This window comes from Danio rerio, chromosome 16 (assembly GCF_049306965.1).
Source record: "Danio rerio strain Tuebingen ecotype United States chromosome 16, GRCz12tu, whole genome shotgun sequence".
Lineage (NCBI taxonomy): Eukaryota > Metazoa > Chordata > Actinopteri > Cypriniformes > Danionidae > Danio > Danio rerio.
This window is the reverse complement of record NC_133191.1, coordinates 11,785,506-11,803,831: the sequence shown is the minus strand read 5'-3', so window position 1 is coordinate 11,803,831 and position 18,326 is coordinate 11,785,506. Positions and strand designations below refer to the sequence as shown.

General features: G+C 35.5%; 1 protein-coding gene across 10 annotated transcripts in view; it reads right to left on the bottom strand.

Moving 5' to 3' along the window:
• grik5 (glutamate receptor, ionotropic, kainate 5) overlaps positions 1–18,326 on the bottom strand; it is a 220,668-nt gene that overhangs the window by 38,462 nt on the left and 163,880 nt on the right. For 9 of the 10 annotated variants that reach the window (XM_073925382.1, XM_073925383.1, XM_009292105.5 and 6 more), the window contains 7 exon segments: positions 13,080–13,241; positions 12,845–12,997; positions 11,216–11,320; positions 9,749–9,856; positions 7,018–7,221; positions 6,734–6,847; positions 3,939–4,048 (listed from right to left, as the gene is read on the bottom strand). In XM_073925382.1, the coding sequence (XP_073781483.1) occupies positions 3,939–4,048; positions 6,734–6,847; positions 7,018–7,221; positions 9,749–9,856; positions 11,216–11,320; positions 12,845–12,997; positions 13,080–13,241 (956 nt within the window). 10 annotated transcript variants of the gene reach the window in all.

Below are 18,326 nucleotides of genomic sequence, written 5' to 3'. Positions count from 1 at the left end.
AAAAATGAAAACTTTAGAACTGAAAGTGGCTCAGATGTTCTGGAATAAATGGTGTTGCAGTAATGCACAATTGTTGGTCACCTGAGACTCCTTTTATAGCAGCACTCTCACAAGATTATCTCTTGCTTTCACAAAAAGTTTTTTATCTTTTATTTATATTTGTTACTAATAGCCTATTTTAGTTTTGCCTACGGGTAAAGGAAGCCTATGGACTTTTTAAATTTGTTTTTAGTGCATATATTTACTGATTTGTCAAATACCCAGAATATACAGGGTGTCCGCAGGGGTTGTGAAAGGTAGTAAATGAAATTAGTCAAAATTAAGGGCATTAAAAAGTATTAAAAAGTAGTTAATGTCATCTGACGAGGTATTACATTTTCGAGCTCAAGATAAATTTTTAGATTTTTAGATACATTTTCAGTTTGTGTTGAGTACAGGCTTTTATTCTAAAATTTGCGTGGATTTATTTAAATGTTGAGAGTAGGACCGGAGCGATATCGTGAGGTGGTATGGTAACTTGGCAACAAAGCCGCAACGTCAACACACCAGGGCTCGAAATTGTGACTATTCTGGTTGCATATGCGCCCAAAAATTAAGCTATGCAACCTCATAATATATTTGGGAGCATGTGTGCGACTGCATATAATGGTTGTAGTGCGACCTGCTTAGATTTTTTCTAAAGATGTGCTGAATCGCTTTTCCCGGCCATTAAAATGGTTCATATTAGCTGTCAATCACTTAAGGCTTTCCGCTGTCAGATGACAGGGAGCTTTTGTGACTGCAGGAATTGCAAACGCCTGAAGAATGAAAAGTACACAGGTTTGCAAATCCCACCTAAAGTTACAAATAATGGCACAGATGACCACTATCATGTGGTGAATGTTGATCCACCAACCGAGATCGAGTGTTTTCGGAGAAGGTGGCCGTATCTGGATGCGTTGCATTCACTGCGTGTTCAGCACAAATGTCCGCTAAATGTAAAATCTAATACTGTACACATCATCGCCAAAGAAGCAGGCCTTCTAAGTTTACACTGAAACTGCAGCTCATAACAAAGAACCGCATTGCGCTGTTGGTCATCGCGAGAATCCTGCTCTGCCTGCTCATTTATTGGGTCGGCTGACTCTCCTGCTTTATTCCACAAACACAGAAAAATGTAAATCAGCTCATAACTAGTGTGAGCATTTACAATGACACAAACCAAAATCAATACTTGCAAAGAGTGGCAGAAGTGAGACTTTTTTTTGAGATGTATATTCTTTTTCTATTTAATTACTGATGACTGTTTGCAGCTTTTAGCCTTGAATTGAATGATTTATTATAATCTTTTGTTTGTTTTGTAGTAGAAATATTATTCATTAAATTAACTCGCATATAAAAAAACATATTTTTGTTTGATGTAAACTATACATTTATTCTTCATGAAGTAACAGTAGGACTTTATATAGCAGATAACCCACATTCAAGGCAGCATGATAATGACAAATGTAATTCTTTGTTAGTATTATTGTCATCATTGATTCAGCACGATTGTCTAACCGTGCTGAGAACGGTGTGTAAGTGTGCCGCACTGATCCAGGCTCAGTGGAGAAACAACCATAACCGTACTGAACTGTTCTTAGAAGAGCGGCTATTGATATTAATGACATGCATAACATTGATTAAAAACTATAAACAAAGGCCCATTGTGACATCTAGATTAATCCCTCTGCTTTACTTAAATGTATATGTTATCTGCAATATGTTATTGCATTTAGAAAGATTTAATTTACGCCACTACAGTTGCAGCTCTAAGTCGTGCTGGTATTACATTTTTTTTGAAGGCATTAAAAAAGGTAGTAAAAGGTATTAAATTCAACTTAAGAAGTTCTGTATATAACCTGAAATAAATATGTTTGTTTTATTTGTGTTTAATTCGATGGAATGATAAACATGGACATGGGTGTTATTCAAAACATGACCTATTTATTTTTAAATATATTATATTTATATATTTAAAATGTTTTATTTAATTGTTTAAACCATATTACATAAATTTACAACTACTATTTTACCATTTGTTTTGGCTTTAGTTATTAAACAGATTATTAATAAATAATCAAAGAACATTTTACTGAGCTCAGTCAATAGTTTTGTCTGTAGGTCTAGTCAAAAGTCTAATACAATTAGAGCCATGGCTGCAACAAGTCGGCAACACTGTGTCTAAAATGAAACTCTCTTATCAGAAAACAATTAACACAATTATTCCAAGCACAACATTGTGTTAGATTTTAGCAAATACAAATGTAACCTTGTTGATTATCACTTATGTGACTATGATCAGACCTGCCGCACTCAACTGAACAAAACATGGACAAATAAAACTCTATCACAGAGAAATAGTCATCCGCGGGGGTCCTTCTCTCATCTAAACAGGACATTAATGCATCTTTGTTTCTTATGTGTTTATCATTGTAGGTGTCCCCAAAGGTGTGTGTGTGTATCACCAGAGTCCTCAAAGTGTAGCTAAAGCAGTGTGTGTGTATCACCAGTGTCCCCAAAGGTGTGTGTGTGTATTACCCGAGTCCTCAAAGTGTAGCTAAAGCAGTGTGTGTGTATCACCAGTGTCCCCAAAGGTGTGTGTGTGTGTGTATCACCAGAGTCCTCAAAGTGTAGCTAAAGCAGTGTGTGTGTATCACCAAGGTCCCCAAAGGTGTGTGTGTGTATTACCCGAGTCCTCAAAGTGTAGCTAAAGCAGTGTGTGTGTATCACCAAGGTCCCCAAATGTATGTGTGTATCACCAGAGTCCTCAAAGTGTAGCTAAAGCAGTGTGTGTATCACCAAGGTCCCCAAAGGTGTGTGTGTATCAACAGAGTCCCCAAAGGTATGTGTGTATCACCAGAGTCCTCAAAGTGTAGCTAAAGCAGTGTGTGTGTATCACCAAGGTCTCCAAAGGTGTGTGTGTATCAACTGAGTCCCCAAAGGTATGTGTGTATCAACTGAGTCCCCAAAGTGTAGCTAAAGCAGTGTGTGTGTGTGTGTATCAACAGAGTCCTCAAATGTGTGTATTTCCACTGTAGTCTAAACTAAATTAATTATAGACACTCCTATTTCAACTAATCATTTGTATAAAGACTTTCCCAGTAATTGTTTTCACTGAGAAACGTGTCTTATGGCGCATGTAAGTAGGTAGTGTATATGAATTTGAACTTCACAACCCTTGTTTTATACAGTATGGGTTTTAGTGTGAATGGATTTTAGATGTACTATATTAACCATCATATGACTTATCAGTAGAGTTTCATCACTTCTCATATCATTGGATATTAATGTGTCTATTGAGCTTCATAAACTCACTGTAAGGTCATCCATTTACTTCTCCCTTACTGTTTTTTAAAATTAGTTTGTATGTATTATTCTGCTAACATGCTGTCTGTCACATACTATTTATGAGAGAAATATGTAATTTCATGAACAATACTTGACACCAAATGACCTTCTGACACCAGATTGAGTTATTTGTGAAGGAAAAAATGTAATTGTCTATTTTCAGTGATCTTATTTACTTTATCATATGTCTCTCTGCACTAACATTATTATAATTATTAATAATATTATATTAGAAATATTCAGATAACCGAGTCCTGAAAGTATACTTTAACCTGAGTTTGTGTATAACTGCGGTCCTCAAAGTGTGACTATACCGGAGTTTGTGTATATGTCCCCAAAGGTGAGTTATAAAATACTGTCCTCATTTTGAAGGTAATTTGTCAGGTCTTTATAGAAGTATTTTTTTGCAAATATCAACTGATATTCATAATAAGCACATTTTTAGTAGTGCAGTCATGTCTTTCTTTTGTCTCTAGACCCTTCAGAAAGGGTAGTCCCCAAAGGTAGGGTGTTGAGTCATGTGTCCTCATTGGTTTGTTAGGTGGGTATGTGTGTGTGTGTGTGTGTACCTCGCAGAAAGAAAAAGCACACAGCTGACAGCGAGGTAAGCCAGCAGCATGAAGAGCCAAACAGCCGGTGAGAAAGGATCCAGGAAGGAGAAATAACCTGGCTTCCTGCCCTGAGAGACAGAAAGAGAGGTAAATGAACGCAACTGAAGGAAGGAAGGTGGTAGAAATAAAAGCCAAGAGGAATTAGTTACACTATGAATATTCAGTCTATTAATTACATAAAGGCAGCATTACAAAATGTATGTACTGTACAATATCTATCTATCTATCTATCTATCTATCTATCTATCTATCTATCTATCTATCTATCTATCTATCTATCTATCTATCTATCTATCTATATCTATCTATCTGTCTGTCTGTCTGTCTGTCTGTCTGTCTCTGTTATATAACCTGTATTTTACACATGGACTGTTGTCATCTAGGACAAGGCCTATATAATTTCACAAAACATTAATTTGTTTACCCCATGGTTTTACACCTATGAGTATCGTCTGTTGGTTCTCTGTGATCCAGAAGTGCTTTACAGAAGCATGTTTTACTCCGGCCTCAAGAGGACGCCATTTACCAAAACAGCAGCTAAAGAACAGCTAAAGGTGGATTTTTAACATTCTTCCATCAAAAGTCAACCTTGCTGTTTAACGTTTACAAGGTAAAGCTATTTAAAAATTTTTTCTACATTTTTCGTTTGGTTTGAGGCAGTGTGATCCAGGTTATGCTTATTACAGTTTTTCTCAGTGGCTTTGGTGCGTTTCTCACAACACTATTTACATTTGCACAACACATCATGCATTTCTCAAAACAATCAGTCATTTGTGCACATCCTAGTAGCAGTTTCTCGTTCCTTCCAACAAATTGCAAATGCTTTTGGACATGCTTCAGTTGCTTTCATACAACTTTGCTGTTTATAACATTATCATTTGCTTATGTCATGTCAGTCAAAATTAACTAAGCTTGTGAATGCTGAATAGTCATTCCATATAACACTAATAGACCTCATTTCATTATTTGAGTCATTACATACAAAAATGTTGAACTAGTTGTCAAAATCTGTCAAAAAAACCTTTATAAAAATCTTTCAATCTTTTTTCCCCTGAAAATGTCTTCTAAATTGAACAATTTAATAAATGATTTACAGACATGTATGTTTTTGGTTCAGTTCTAATATGTACTGTAATATTATTTACAGATGTGCACAGCTTTACCCAAAGGGAGTTTATGTTTGTTGTAAATAAGGGTGTATTTATTATTTTGCACGATGCTGTGAACAAATCAGAATTGCAAAGAGCAAATGCAGTAAAAATGTGAAACATGCAGTGTCTTTACTCAGATACCTCACTAAATGCAGTGATGTCTAACTGTACTGGAGTTTTCAAATGGCTGTGCAAATAGTATATAGTGCTGCATTGAGCTTTTTCAGGAAGTGCCACCAAAATCAGACTTTTTTTGCATTGGAAAAAATGTACAGAGTAAAGGGTCATAATGAAAACATGACAAAGACATTTGACTATCTTGTTCATAAACAAGGTTGTCAGGACTTTTCATCATGATGAAACTTACAGTTTTATTGACATGAATGGTTCTAGGGTTTACTACACTGAAAAAAAATGATTTCTGCAAAATTGGTGCGCAAACATTTTATATGTGTTGAATATGAACAAACAAATAAAATTTTGTAATGTTCAACTTAATGTGTTTGCTTAAATTCAGCCCAAATTTAAATTGTTTACAACCACTTAACTTAAATGTAGTAAATCCAAGGAATAATTTTTGAATAATTTTTTTTCAGTGTACACTAATACTAGACTTGCTAAAATGAAGCCCTCTGTCAGCGATGCATGTAATAGGTGCAGGCAATCACCAGCAGATCTCATCCACATGTTGTGGGAATGCCCTAAAATATTTGATTATTGCACTAAAATATTTAAACTTTGAAAGATGTGTTCAATAGTAAATCTAGATACAAATCCACTTCTGGCCACTTTTGGGTTGGCAGTAGATGCTAACCTTTCAGTAATGGTCCGAATGGCTTTAGCTTTTACTACTTTACTAGTCAGACGTCTCATCCTGTTAGAATGGAAACATACCTCTCCACTCTCTTTTTAAGTATAGATAAAAGAAGTGTTTACTTGTATTAAATTGGAAAAAAAATACTATCACTTATCGGTTCTTTTAAGACCTTTGACAGGTTGTGGTGTCCCTTTTTAGATTATCTACTGGCTAACTCTCATGATTTTTCATTTATTTATTTATTTGTTTATTATTATTATTTTATTTATTTTAATTATTATTATTATTTACTTATATTTATTTATTTAGTTTTTTTCAATGGGAAGTTAGAGGCTGTTGAGGGAGGAAAGTGTTTATTTGGGGTAGTGTTAACAACAACATGGAAGGATAATTATAAAATAAATGTTGTAATTGATATCCCATGTAAAAAAAAAAAAAAAAAAAAACTCAAAATAAAATTGAAATGATAAAAGTGATACGGTGGTGATTAGAAGAAAAGGTCAGACAGACTCAGCATTACTGCTGTGGTGGCTGTCATAAGAGGTCATACAGTATAGGGCTTTACCCAACTCAGCGGATTTTTTCCAACCTGAACTTAAGCCTATTGCATTCTTACAGTTCACAGCAAAAGTTTGACGGTATATTTATTTGACCTACTCTACAGTTCAGGGTCATTTATACAGAAGGATTTTTTCTTTTATTCTGACTGGGATATTTTTAGTTTTTAGTCTGCATAAACATGCTTACTAAAGCTATTGTGTCGACACTGTATCCATTTAACTTACTATATGGACCCTGTAGAGAATACTGATGCCCAGGGTCATGAAAGGTTTGGAGAAGTCGATGACCTTCTCTCTCTCAGATGTGATGGTAAAAGCAGCTACGGCCAAATCAGCTTTCTGCTCCAAATAATAAGGGAGAGAAAAAAGAACAAATAGAGAACAGCAATAAGTTATAGGAGCAGAACTTCAATTCTTGAAAAACTCCTCTAGGCACAACTGAACTGAACTGGATGCATTCTGTGTGATTTAATTCAGGAGGAAACGTGTGGTCGAGTTTGACAGCGTACCCTATTGATCAGCTCTCCCACCATGCCCGTCCACGAGCCGTTGGGTTCGGGTGCCCCGTACAGACCATCGTCCACCAGTTTGATGCGGTAGGTGAACTTGAGGATGTCAGATAGCTCTCTTAACATGTCCACACAAAAACCCTCATACTGCTCGTTCCCCTCAAACTCCTGGTAATTAATCTTTCTCATTACGTATGGGTTCTCCTGCACACACAAACACACATACATGTTGCTCATTTAAGTTATACAAGTACACATCTCCATCATTGGTACTTTTGAAGGATAATCTAACAGTGGGTATGTGGCTGGTGGAGCTGCTCTTTAGTGGATATTCTTTCAACTGTGACATTTGTATTAAAATGAACTGAATGTGTTTAATTTAACTAGCAGTACAGTACACCAGCATTCCACAATCTATACCATAACTTTACTGCCTCCCTGAAATTTGAAATATTGTAATAGCTTTTGATTGTATTTTCTTCATCTATGTTAAGATGCTTTAACACATTATAAATGGTAAAAGTGCCATAAAAATAAAACTCACTTAATTTTTACCAACAGTCAGTTTAACAATTTTCACCAAAATCAGCTTATTTTAATGATTTCTTAAAGGGATTGTTTACCCAGAAATGAAAATTCAGTCATCATGTACGTATCTTTGACTTGTTCCAAGCCAACTCAAGTTTTGTTGTTGCTGAACACAGAATAAGATGTGTTGAAGAATGTTGGAAGTGTGTAATCATTGACATCCATAAAAACAAATTATAAAGAAATGAAAGGTTTAAGGTTTCCAATATGGCTGCACAATATACCGTTTCAGCATTGATATCGCTATGTATGCATTCGCAATAGTCACATTGCAGGGTCTGGAATATTGAGTTTATACATTGGGATTCTTTTTAACCAGGAGCCATAGTTTAGAATGAGATTTGTGGAGTCACTCCAGAATTGAACCATAATGGAATGAAGGTTTACGATTGGCATGTGTTTTTAAGTTCTGTAACTGTGTTTAGGCACGAGAAATTGTACCATTTTGTACCATAAAGATTTATTTTATTGAATTATTTTTACAATGAAAGCTACACTGTTTTTACATTTGATTATTTAATTTCTAAACATTAATGTTATTAGACGTTATTAAATAATGCTTTTCTGTCACTTTTTTTATTTGCTCTATTGTATTATTCTATGATTTTATTTTGTTTAGTTTGTTTTATGTTTAGTTTAGTTGTATTTATCCCAATCAATCTAAATTAAAGAATTCTTTCCAAATAGAGCAATTCAAGCTATCTGGTGAAATTATTTTCATATCTCAATATACAGTTGAAGTCAGAATTATTAGCCACCCTGAATTATTATACTGCTTGTTTATTTTTCCCCAATTTCTGTTTTACAGAGGGAAGATTTTTTCAAAATATTTCTAAACATAATAGTTTTAGTAACTCATTTCTAATAACTGATTTATTTTATCTTTGCCATGATGACAGTAAATAATATTTGACTAAATATTTTTCAAGACACTTCTATACAGCTTAAAGAGACATTCAAAGGTTTAACTAGGTTAATTAGGTTAACTAGGCAGGTCAGGGTAATTAGGCAAGTTATTGTATAACAATAGTTTGTTCTGTAGTTTATAAAAAATATATAGCTTAAAGGGGCTTATAAATTTGTCCTTAAAATGGTGTTAAAAAATTAAAAACTGCTTTTATTCTAGTCGAAATTAAACAAATAAGATTTTTTCCAGAAGAAAAAATATTATCAGACAAACTGTGAAAATGTCTTTGCTCTGTTAAACATCATTTTGGAAATGTTTAAAAAAGAAGAAAAAAATTCGAAGGGGGCTAATAATTCTGACTTTAACTGTATTTTACAGAAAAACAAAATATAGCAATGTCATGTTTTTTCCAATATCGTGCAGCCCTAGTTTCCAACATGCTTCAGTATATCTTCTGTTTTCCACAGAATAGAAAAATCAACCAGGTTTGAAACAAATGAAGCGTGGATAAAGATGACAGAATATTAAGTTTTTGGATGCATGTGAACAATCCCTTTAAGACTGGACTAATCATACAAAAAATTCAGCTTTGAATTTCAGAAATTAATTGCACTTTAAAGTATAATCATTTTAATTTAAAATTACTTTAAATGTTAATAATATTTAACTAAATTACTGATGTAATTGTTTTGGGGGTGGTTTTCTGTTAAATAAATGCAGACTTAGTAAGAAGAAGAGTTACAAATATTACAAATATTAATGTTTATATATACAGTATATATAGGATTTTATGTATGTGATGTTTTATGCTTTAACATCTAATTGTAAAACACCATCCTGTTCGGTTAAGTTACAGAAAATATTCATATCAGTTGACAAATACCAATTGACTAATTCTGTCAGATTTTTTTTTTTTTTTTTCAAATTGACCCTCTTGTTATATAATTTTTTTTCCAGATTGAGGGAACATTGTATAGCCCCACCAGAATATTTTTTTTCATTATTTTACAAGAGTTTTGTAAAGCTAAGCAGTAAATAATGTCATAGTAATAATACCAAATAATGCCATACTTTTGGTGAAAGGTTATCAAAAATCAGTAATTTTCAATATCCTTGCCATTTCCTGAGTCTGAATGAAGAGTGACATAGCAGTAATAACTGATTTACTGTTTATGTTAAACATCATGTGTATGTAAATGGACTGTTTGGTAGAGCTGTAGTGTAGTGGTTTCTCACAAGTATGGTGGTGATAATGAGGCTCTTGTTAGCCAGAGTCTCAGAGACGTTGATGTCCAGGCTGGTGGAGTTCATCAGGAGAGTGTTATTAGAGTACCAGATCCCAATCTAATGAAGACATCAAAACAAACACACTGTCACCAGTCATACATAAATTTGGATAAAACCTTGCATCGTACTTGCTCTTTTTAGATGTTGTTTATCAACAACAAAAAATAAACAAAAAATAAATAAATATATCAGATTTTTTTGCAATCATATAAATTTGTATAAATTTTGTTTAATTTATAAAAAAGTTACTGATTGTATATTTGAAGCAGTGTCTTTTACATCTTACACAATAATGGTGTTAAGACATTAATCAGATATTGCATTAGATATAGATGTGAAACTGCTGCTGTTGTGGCCTTGATCGGTCTTAATATAAAATCCTGAGACTGACTACAAATGTGGTCGTTACCAAGACAAGATCAAAACTTTTTTTAAAAGGTGAAAAAAATGAAACTAAACACCACAAAATCTCTCATTTTAAAACTTAACATACTGTAGTTTTGTTCAGTAGAATTGTGCATGCATACACATGAATACACATGATGAATTTTTTGTCATCAGAAAATTGTGTATAGCCCGATATTTCTGAGCATAAAAATGTGCACACAGCATGGGCTTTAAAACATTTTTACACTACTCAGCTTGTCCACAATGTGTCAAGACTGAACGAAACCTTTGTTTAACTGAGGTGATGATGCCAAAATATGACAAAAAACAACACACCCTCATTGACAAGTGCTTGTGTGAATAAATTGGTATTCGCAACATTTTTGTAAATGACTGACAGATTTATTTTTCACATGTCATTTTTGGAGAGAAAAGCCATTAAAGCTGTAAATTTAGAAATCATTCTAATGTACAGAGGATGAACACCTGTGATTTGTGCAACTGTGGTGTTTTACTGTCATAAAATAGATTTTCAGGTTTAGAGTTAAATTTAATACTAAATCATATTTATAACTCTCTCTACGCTCCTGTTGAGATAAGTCCTGTTGAGATAAGTGTGTGTGCTTTTGTTTTATATACCGGTGGGGACCTGAATACACACAGACTCATGGCGACTTGTGTCACTGTGGCGACCAAAATTAAGGTCCCCATGGGTAAACATGTTTATAAATCAAACAGAATAAAGTAATTTGAAAATGTAAAAAGGCAGATTGTTTCCTGTGTGGGTTGGGTTTAGGGGTAGAGGGATAAAATATATGGTTTGTATTGCAGAAACATCATTACAGTATGTATGAGAGTCCCCACTGGGATGTAGGAATAAGTCTGTGTGTGTGTGTGCGTGTGCGTGTGCGTGTGTGCGTGTGCGTGCGTGCGTGCGTGTGTGTGTGTGTGTGTGTGTGTGTGTGTGTGTGTGTGTGTGTGTGTATGTGTGTGTGTTTGTGTTTGTGTTTGTGTGCATGTGTGTTTAACCTCTTTGTGGCCTCCCCTGTGCTTCTCCAGAATGTGGAGGGTGTAATTGGTCCTCTGGCCTTTACTGTTGAACTCAACTCGTCCTGTCAAGCCGTCATACTCCACCTGATCAAAACATGAGAACAGTGAGGGAGAAAATAGAAACAGTTTTGTTTACCTTATCTTAACAGAACTGATGCTCTTTAAAGGTATAGTTCCCCAAAAGGAAAATTACTCCCCATTCTCTCTCTCGAGTGCTAAAAACCTTAATGAGTATGTAAAAATAAGATATTTTGAAGAAAGCTGAAAACCTGTTACCATTGCTTTGCATAGTAAGAAAACAGATACTATGGAAGTGGATGATTGTAGGTTTCCAACATTTTTCAAAGTATCTTCTTTATGTTTAACAGAATGGAGAAGCTCATTAAGGTTTGAAACATGTGAATGTTGAATATATAATGACAGAATTTTAATTTTTGCATGAATTTTGAGCTTCTTCCATTTAAAGGAACACTCGACTTTTTTTTTTTACAACCTACCCTAGAGATAAAGAGTTGACTTTTACCAATTTTAATAAATTCAGCTGATCTCTGGGTCTGGCGAGAGCACTTTTAACTTAGCTTAGCATAGAACATTGAATTGGATTAGACCATTAGCATCTCACAAAAATAATAATAATAATAATAATAATTAAATAAATAAATAAATAAAGGATTATATATATATATATATATATATATATATATATATATATATATATATATATATATATATATATATATATATATATATATATATATACTGTATATATATACTGTATGTATATATATATATATATATATATATATATATATATATATATATATATATATATATATATATATATATATATACAAATTTTTTCATAAATGTAATATTTAATTTTTGTCAATTTTCCTATTTAAAGCTTGACACTTCTGAAGTTGCATCATGTACTAAGGCCAACAAAAAAGTTGGATTTTTTTTAGGTTTATATGTCTAGGAGCTATATTCTTATTTTGGTGTACTGATCAAGGAACTTTAATGCCGTACCATGGCAGCAGAAAGTACAATGATATTGCAGCGCTGTTACATAGTTAGCTGGGGACTCTTTTTTTTATGCGCTGTGTAATGTCATTGTAGCAGTGAAGTTCCTTAGTTATTCCTTGAAATTTTCAAGTGAGATGCTAGTAGTCTAATCAAAATCAATGATTTATGCTAAGCTAAAAGTGCTCCCGCCAAACCCAGAGATAAGCTGTATAGTAAGTATGTATGTATTTAATTAATGTGTTTTTATATAGCGCATTTATTGTGTATGGCCATACACCCAAAGCGCTACACAATCATGAGAACTCACTAACACCACTTTCAACAGCAACCTAGTTTTCCCATGTGGTCACTCATCTAGTTACTAAACAGGCTCAGACCTGCTTAGCTTCAGTGAACCGTTCTTGGGCTGCAGGGTGATATGGCTTTGAATTGATTAAAAAAATAGAAAAACTCAACTGTTTAATTTTATGTGACTTGTAAAATGAGACTATTGGCAAAGAAAGTTTCTTTGTCACTGAGACCCAGATGACTTTCAAGTTTTGAATATATACAGTGATACTACACACACACACACAGACTGACCATGCGCAGGTAGTTCATGAGGCTGGTTCCATGTTGCCAGATCTGAGGGGAGGTGCAGCTGAGGGGTTTGACGCCAATCTCCTGACTCCGGTTGAGTTCCTGCACTGCACTCACCACCACATGGACCGCATCAAACAGCAGGGCCGACGACAGCTGAACACACACACACACAGAGACAGAGTTTAGTATGAGCAGTCAGTGTGTTATACTTTGTTGGTGTTTGTGCAGGTCTCACTGCTGGTCCGGGATACGGGTTAATGTCACAGCCCTCTCTCCAGGACAGGTTAAGGCTTCTGATAAACTCCAGGTAAAAGGGGTGGGTGGTGTTAAACATTGAGAAGCCCACGATGTTTGACTGCTCATCCACTATATCATCCAACCACAGCAATGGGAAGTCCTGCGCACAAACAAAAACGACATCTCACTGAGCAAAGAGGAAACATTAATGTGTGCATTAAAATATTGCTGAACAAATTAGTAGCTCTCGGAGCAGGATAGTGATCAGTGTGTAGTAGAACTAGATAGTCTGTATTTGAATAATAAAATATGGTTTGTGCACACACAAAACTTATGTATAACGTTGCAGTGAGTGTTGTATAAGTGTTTGTGTGAGCAATGCGTTAAACGACTAGTTACTGGAGATTTGAGTAAATGCATGCCAGATTGGAAAATGCCTGTGTCAAGTGGTTAATGTATATTACAGGATGGTAGACTAGAGTTTTGACAAGGTGGCTTTTAAGGTTAACTAGTGACTAGAGGTTTTAGTGATGTATGCAATTTACAGTGATTTGTAGGTTGGACTAGTGACTGGAATTTTAAATAGTGGTCTGTTAGGTCAAACCAGTGTCCTGAGACCTGTTCCACAAAGTTTTGGGTTTTTACCAAGCAAGATAAGTTTAAAATAATCTTGCGTTGCTAATAATTTATTTGTTTAGTATTATATGAATTATAATTATGTGTATTACATTCATTCATTTTCCTTCAACTTAGTCTCTATTATAGAGGTCAAGACTGTGGAATGAACCACCAACTTTTCCAGCATGTGTTTTATGCAGGGGAATCAGTTAATTAATTTTCACTGATATATTAAGTTCCCTTAACTATTAAGTTACCTTCCTTAACTCTTGCTGTATTAGCAGTGTTTATTTCTCCCTTGTAAATATATTCATTCATTCATTTTCTTTTCGGCTTGGTCCCTTAGTTAATGAGGGGTTGCCACAGTGAAATGAACTGCCAACCTATCTAGCATATGTTTTACGCAGTGGATGCGCTTCCAGCTGCAACCTATCACTGGGAAACACCCATACTCTCTCTTTCACACACATAAACTACGGACAATTTAGCTCCCCCAATTCACCTATAGTCTTTGGACTGTTGGGGGAAACCTGAGCACCCATGAGGAAACCCACACAGCAAGAACATGCAAACTCCACAAAAAAGGCAACTGACCCAGCCAAGTCTCGAACCAGTGACCCTCTTGCTGTAAAGCGACATCGCTACCCACTTTGCCACCGCACAGTAATTTCACTTAACGTTAATTTAAAGTCATTGTATTTCTGAAGCGATATTTTAAAATCTTTAACATATGAGTGAATTGCTGACTCAATAGAAAAGACCTAAACTGACTTTCTCATGTCCATACCTGTCAACATTGGGATGGAAAAATACAGGATACCCTGAAACCCCATTTACTGTAGTTAAAAATTGACTAACGTGACTAGTTATTTAGTCAAGAGCTGCGAATTTCGTTTTTTGATCCACTGTTTTGTTTGATAGCAGAGCTGTCCCTTGAAGAATGAAAGTTAAAAAACGCGTCCTTCAGTCAGCATCGATAAATGACTAGATAAATTCAGAGGCTGCGTAGGAAGGGAGATAGTAGACGCATAGCTTTAATGAAAATGAAGTGAATGCAGCTGTTTTAATATTAATTTCAACATGCTTTCAAGACAAATATAAAGCAAAAGCATAATTGTCTTGAACAGCTTTAACAATTATCACATTAGAGATCAACTCTAGGATTCTAAATACACCTTTTATCGACAGATTAAAAATACAGGAGAAATACGAGAAAATGCTTAAACGGGATGATAGCAGGATTAAATGGTGAAATACTAGAGAATCCCGGCAAAATCCGAAGGGTTGACAGGTATGCATGTCTCATGTGATTGGCTGTAATCTGCATCCATCACACACTCAGGTACATGCAGTCCAAAATTAATCACAGACTCTGGATTAAATCCTCAGTTAACAGACATAGTTAATACCAAGCATTATAAACCACTTAACCTGATTTTAACCAGGTTGGATTTGTTTGGCAATGTCAACCCAAATCTTACCCTGCAACCTGGAGTTTGTTCAACTTTCTTTGTGCAACAAATATTGGATCTGATAGTGTAGAATAGAGAGTCGTTTCAATAATGTTCATACAGTTTATCTATAGCGCTTTTACAATAATGATTGTGTCAAAGAAGCATAACATAATTCTGGTAAAGTCTAGTTTAAGTTCAGTTTAGTTCAGTTTAGTGTGGTTTAAATTGCACTGCTGAAAATTCAAACACTGAAGAGCAAATCTATCAATGCGCAGCTCCACAAGTCCAAATCTGAAGAAGCCAGTGGCCAACAGTGGAAATGAACTTCACCAATTGACGAAGTGAAGGGAAAGGTTCATGTAAGTTTCAGTGGTCTGTAGGTTAAAGTTGTGACAAGAGGTTTTTTAAGGTGTATGTAAAGCTTAGTGATCCTTTAGGTTAAACTAGTGAATGTGATCTGTTTGGTTGGACTAGTGACTAAAGTTTCAGAGGTGCATGTAAAGGATTGGTAATCAGTTAGTATAGACCAGGGGCCTCATGTACGAAGACTTGCGTGGAAATCTTACTAAAACATTGCGTACGCACAAAGCTGTAAATGTGCGTACGCAGAAAAAAATTCAGATGTATGAAACACTGCGTACGCCGAATCTCACGCATATTCTTTTGTACATCCGAATGAACGTGAAACTGAGCTCAACATGCATGAGCACAAAACCCCTCCCTGCCTCCTCCCCCGTATGAATATGCTAATGACAATGCTAATGGCAAAACCCAACAAAAAAGCAATGGCAAAATCAAGCAAAAAGAGAAACTTTGAACAGAATGTGAAATGGAGGTGCTGCTTTCGGAGGTAGACCGGAGAAAAGCGGTGTTATTTGCAAGATTGTCCTCCGGAATTAACAACAAAAGAAAAAAATAGAGTGGGAGAGTTTAGCTGATGCGGTTAACACAGTTGGGTCTGAACATCGCACTGAGTAAATTTAAAAAACGCATAGTGTGGTTTTTAGGTGTAAAATGGTGCAGTACCCTTAACAGTCTCAGTGGCGCAGCTCGAAAAAAGCATATCAACATGTTTTGACACGTTCGAGCATGAACTCGGTTCGAATCCAGCCTCTGATGAAGTCATGCTTTTTTCCCCCGCTATATATCAGACTTTGCCAACTATTTATCACAAGAAAGACTAGTAGGAATCATTAATAAGTTTGTGCATCATATTTTATTTGCACATTTACTGAATGGAAATGTTTCTGATTCATGCATGCAAATTAATTATCAGATAGTGTCTTTATAGCAATGTGCGTGCAGTAGATAGCTCAGATTACATTGGGACAACAGGCGACCGCTGCAAATTGCGCTGTAATGTTTGGCTGGTCAACTGTATGGTATGGAAACCTTATATATCTGCTAGATAACCCCCCCCGTCTCATACAGCTGCCATTGCAAGGCTCAGACACTTTGTAGAGAGGAATTTAACACAACTGCCTCTAGGAGTCGCCAATGGAAATAAAACAGACACGCACAAAAAATGTGCGTACGCCAGCCAGAAAGCTGCCGTGAAGCTGCGCACATTCCCACATTCAGTTCAAACGTGAGCGATACTGAGCGTGAAACCTGGCGTACGCAAAGTTTTTGTGCGTACGCAGCGTTGATGCATGAGGCCCCAGGGGTGCTCAATCCTGTTCCTGGAGATCTACCTTTCTACAGAGTTTAGCTCCAACCCCGATCAAACACACCTGAACCAATTAATTAGGACCTAAACAGCACTTGATAATTACAAACAGGTGTGTTTGATAAGGGTTGCAACTGAAATCTGCAGGAAGGTAGATCTCCAGGAACAGGGTTGAGCACCCCTGGTATAGACTATCGATTAGATGGTTAAGTACTGTTTGAACAAGTTGTAATGCTATAGCTTGACTAGTGACTATACATGAATATTAGAAAATCTTCTACCGTTTATTAGATTGACAGGTTTTGGTAGTGCAAGCAAGGTTTAAGCCACACTTTTATGGTAAATTAGCCATACAATTATATGTGCACATCTGATATGTAGATAATGTAGGATTTATTTTTTAGAATTTTTTTTTTCTCTCATGGTGGCTAAACCACTTTGAAGGGAACAGGGCATCGAGGGTAAAGTCTTTCAGAGTTTTGATTTGTATTTCTGCAGTACCTCCCTCCTTCAAAAAGATGAAACCAAACTGCTGCCACCTTTTGGTCTGAAGAGTTTTTCCCCCCTCCCATGCAGATATCAAGTGTTCGTGATACTTAGTCAGTGTTTTTGCATTGTGTTCAAGTGCAAATTTCTAGCATGACCTCAGGTGACATGCAGTGACACCACAGTCAGCTTTCATCACCGCTAATGTTTTGATGCCAGTTTGGGGTGGCCTTCAAGATAGATTAGGAATGAAAGTAGTGGGTGTAAACAGAAAGTAACATTTTAAGGCTAGAGGCGTTAGTATTCCGTGCATGGTTTAGTAAAGTGTGTAAGGTTAACAAAGTTTAGACTATTCACTAGAGGTTTCAGCAGTGTGTGTAAAGGCTGGAAAACACAACTCATCTTCCCATTTTCAATCTGAGTCTAGTCTAGTTGCAGGAAAATGTACTCAGAATGGATCGATTGACAGAAAATCACATACTGTAGTGCATGATGTGTGGATTTGAGCGTCAAACTGTGATTCCATTCAATCCAAGGGCATCAAACATGTATGACATTTTGAGCCAATTTTAGAATGCATACTGTGTAAATTTGTCATGTGTTTCCTAGCAACAAGGCACATCTTTCTGTGTGAGTTGTGTTGTGTTCTGAACAACTTCAAAGTCTGGTGTGTTCAGCAATTTATGATGTTCAGTTTCTTTTTCTTCTTCTTTTAAATATTTATTAACCAAGTCAGCAAGTGTATGATAGTTTGTGTTTAACAGATTGAATCATGTAGTGTTTTCCAAATGGATAGTTTAAACTGTGAACATGTCAACAGGACTCACATTTCTGTTTGAGTTTTTTTCTTCTTTTACACACACACACACACACACACACACACACACACACACACACACACACACACACACACACACACACACATACTTGTTTTTGTGCATTGTGGGGGTCACCTGTCACGGTGGTTACGTAATGGGGACCGCCCTTTTTGATGATGTTAGAGACATAAAAAAAATAG